The sequence below is a fragment of the Octopus bimaculoides genome, chromosome 20 (genome assembly GCF_001194135.2).
Source record: "Octopus bimaculoides isolate UCB-OBI-ISO-001 chromosome 20, ASM119413v2, whole genome shotgun sequence".
Lineage (NCBI taxonomy): Eukaryota > Metazoa > Mollusca > Cephalopoda > Octopoda > Octopodidae > Octopus > Octopus bimaculoides.
In genome coordinates this window covers 14,573,870-14,576,034 of record NC_069000.1, presented here as the reverse complement: position 1 = coordinate 14,576,034, position 2,165 = coordinate 14,573,870, and the positions used below count along the sequence as shown (strand labels likewise).

General features: G+C 33.8%; 1 protein-coding gene across 1 annotated transcript in view; it reads right to left on the bottom strand.

Moving 5' to 3' along the window:
- The window catches only part of LOC106872145 (monocarboxylate transporter 1), an 85,831-nt gene that overhangs the window by 2,418 nt on the left and 81,248 nt on the right, over positions 1–2,165 (bottom strand). Inside the window, exons 7-8 of the mRNA XM_052975200.1 lie at positions 2,002–2,160; positions 1,116–1,295 (exon numbers count right to left, since the gene is read on the bottom strand). Coding sequence (XP_052831160.1) covers positions 1,116–1,295; positions 2,002–2,160 — 339 coding nt within the window. The remainder of the gene's footprint in view (positions 1–1,115; positions 1,296–2,001; positions 2,161–2,165) is intronic.

The following is a 2,165-nucleotide window of genomic DNA, read 5'->3' as shown; positions in this document are numbered from 1 at the left end:
ATATATGTATGTATGTTTGTGTGTCTGTGTTTGTCCCCCCAACATCGCTTGACAACCGATGCTGGTGTGTTTGCGTCCCCATAACTTAGCGGTTCAGCAAAAGAGACCGCTAGAATAAGTACTAGGCTTACAAAGAATAAGTCCTGGGGTCGATTTGCTCAACTAAAGGCAGTGCTCCAGCATGGCCACAGTCAAATGACTGAAACAAGTAAAAGAGTAAAAGAGTATTAGAACCAGAAGTAGCCTCAGTAAAGTTGGTATCTAAAGGGTTAACGACAATCAAATATACTGAAATTTTCTCTTTTAACACCAAGAAGAAATTAGTATTGATACTATTGGGTTGGTGGATAATTATTGCAGCTTTTTTTCAACAAATTTTATTCAACAAAAACAATATTTAACAAAACATCTTTAAATGATGGTTTGACCGTCTGCCAAGCAAATGGGAAGCAGTAATTGAAGTAGATGGTGAATATGCTCCCGAATAATCATTTAAAGATGTTCTTGTTACATTTTGTTATTGTCTTTGCTGAATAAGATTTGTTGAAAAAAAGCCACAGTAATTATGCACCAACCTAATAGAAAAGGATTAGCTTTTTAATCCCCTTTTTATATTTGTATTTATGTGTGTGTACATGTGCATGTAGCCATGTGTGAATATGTATCTGTTTGTTGTATATGTATGTGCATATATATGAGTGTCTATATGTAGGTGCATATGTATGAGTGCATGCATGTGTGAGTAAGTATATGCCTGTATGTGCATGTGCATGCATGTGTATGCAATGTGTGCAATGTGTGTGCATATGTAGATATGAATGTGCAATGTGTGTGTATGTGTGTATGCATACACATGTGTGCCCATTGGACATATGTGGACGTGTGTTGTTTGAGCAAATTTGGACATATCTGTGTTGTTTGAGCAAATCTCATTTGCACTGGATGGCCTTCCCACTGATAACCACTCAGATATATTGTAGGAGAATTACTTATTTTTTCCTGACGATTTGTAAGATATCAAATTATTGCAACTAACTCTGAACTCAAGACAATATAGTCCCAAATGCAGTTACAATACTAAAAATAAAAGCAATTTTTTTTTTTTCATTACTCACCTGCAAAGAGACCGAAAACACTCGCATAAATACATAAAGTTGCATAATTGTTACAGAATAAACTGAGACAGGTTGCAATGCCTGTAACAAGCAGAGCAACATTATTGATCAACAAACTGTCTACTTTCCGAAGATCTGCAAGAAAACCAGTAACCACCCGACCAATGGTATTTGTAATACCTGAAAAAGAAAACACAGTGAAAATAGAATAAAGGTAGAACAAGGTAGGAAGACAAAAAGCAAAAATCATTTAGCCTCTGGGGAATTGGTAGTAGCTGTAGACTTTTAGACAGGTGATGTTGATGTGGTGGACTAGGTAATGCTCATAGTCTTTTAAACTGGTGTGCTTTTGGACTCACTCTTGGTTATTATTTTTCCAATAGATGTTCATACTGAATATCAACTACAACACGAACACTACCTCAACTCCTGCATCAGCTTCACCAGTCCAAAATACTATGAATGCTACCTAAATCTAAATAATTATTAAAAAAAGGAAAAAAAAGACACTCACTTCTAGCTCCAGAATAATAAAATTATTCTTTTGCATATGGAACTATACATGTTACATGCATAATCCCCTTGCATAGGAAACTATAGATCTTAAAATAAGGATGGTCTCCTTGCATAAGGAGTTGTAAATTTTAAAATAAGGATGATTGATATGCATGAGAAATTACATATTTTCAAAATAAGGAAAAAGTGATTGTGCTTATAACAAATTTTTCTAAATATTCTACACACATCAAAGTCGTCCTATTTCTTCAATTCAAAAACTTTTTTTTAAAAAATGCATGCATAATTTCTTAGTTAACTAATAACTTCTAGATTAACTGATTAGGTAATTGTTACTTGAAGTTATTTTGCGAAGTAAAATGATGCTTACCAATAATAGACAATAAAAAAGCAGCATTTGAACGTGTAATGTTTAACTCTTCAGTAGCTCGATCTCGAAGGAAGACAAAAGGAATAAAGTATCCAAGGAAAACTAGTACATTTCCAAGGCAAATTATTCCAAAAGCTGGATCAATTAATAATGAAAAATCTAAC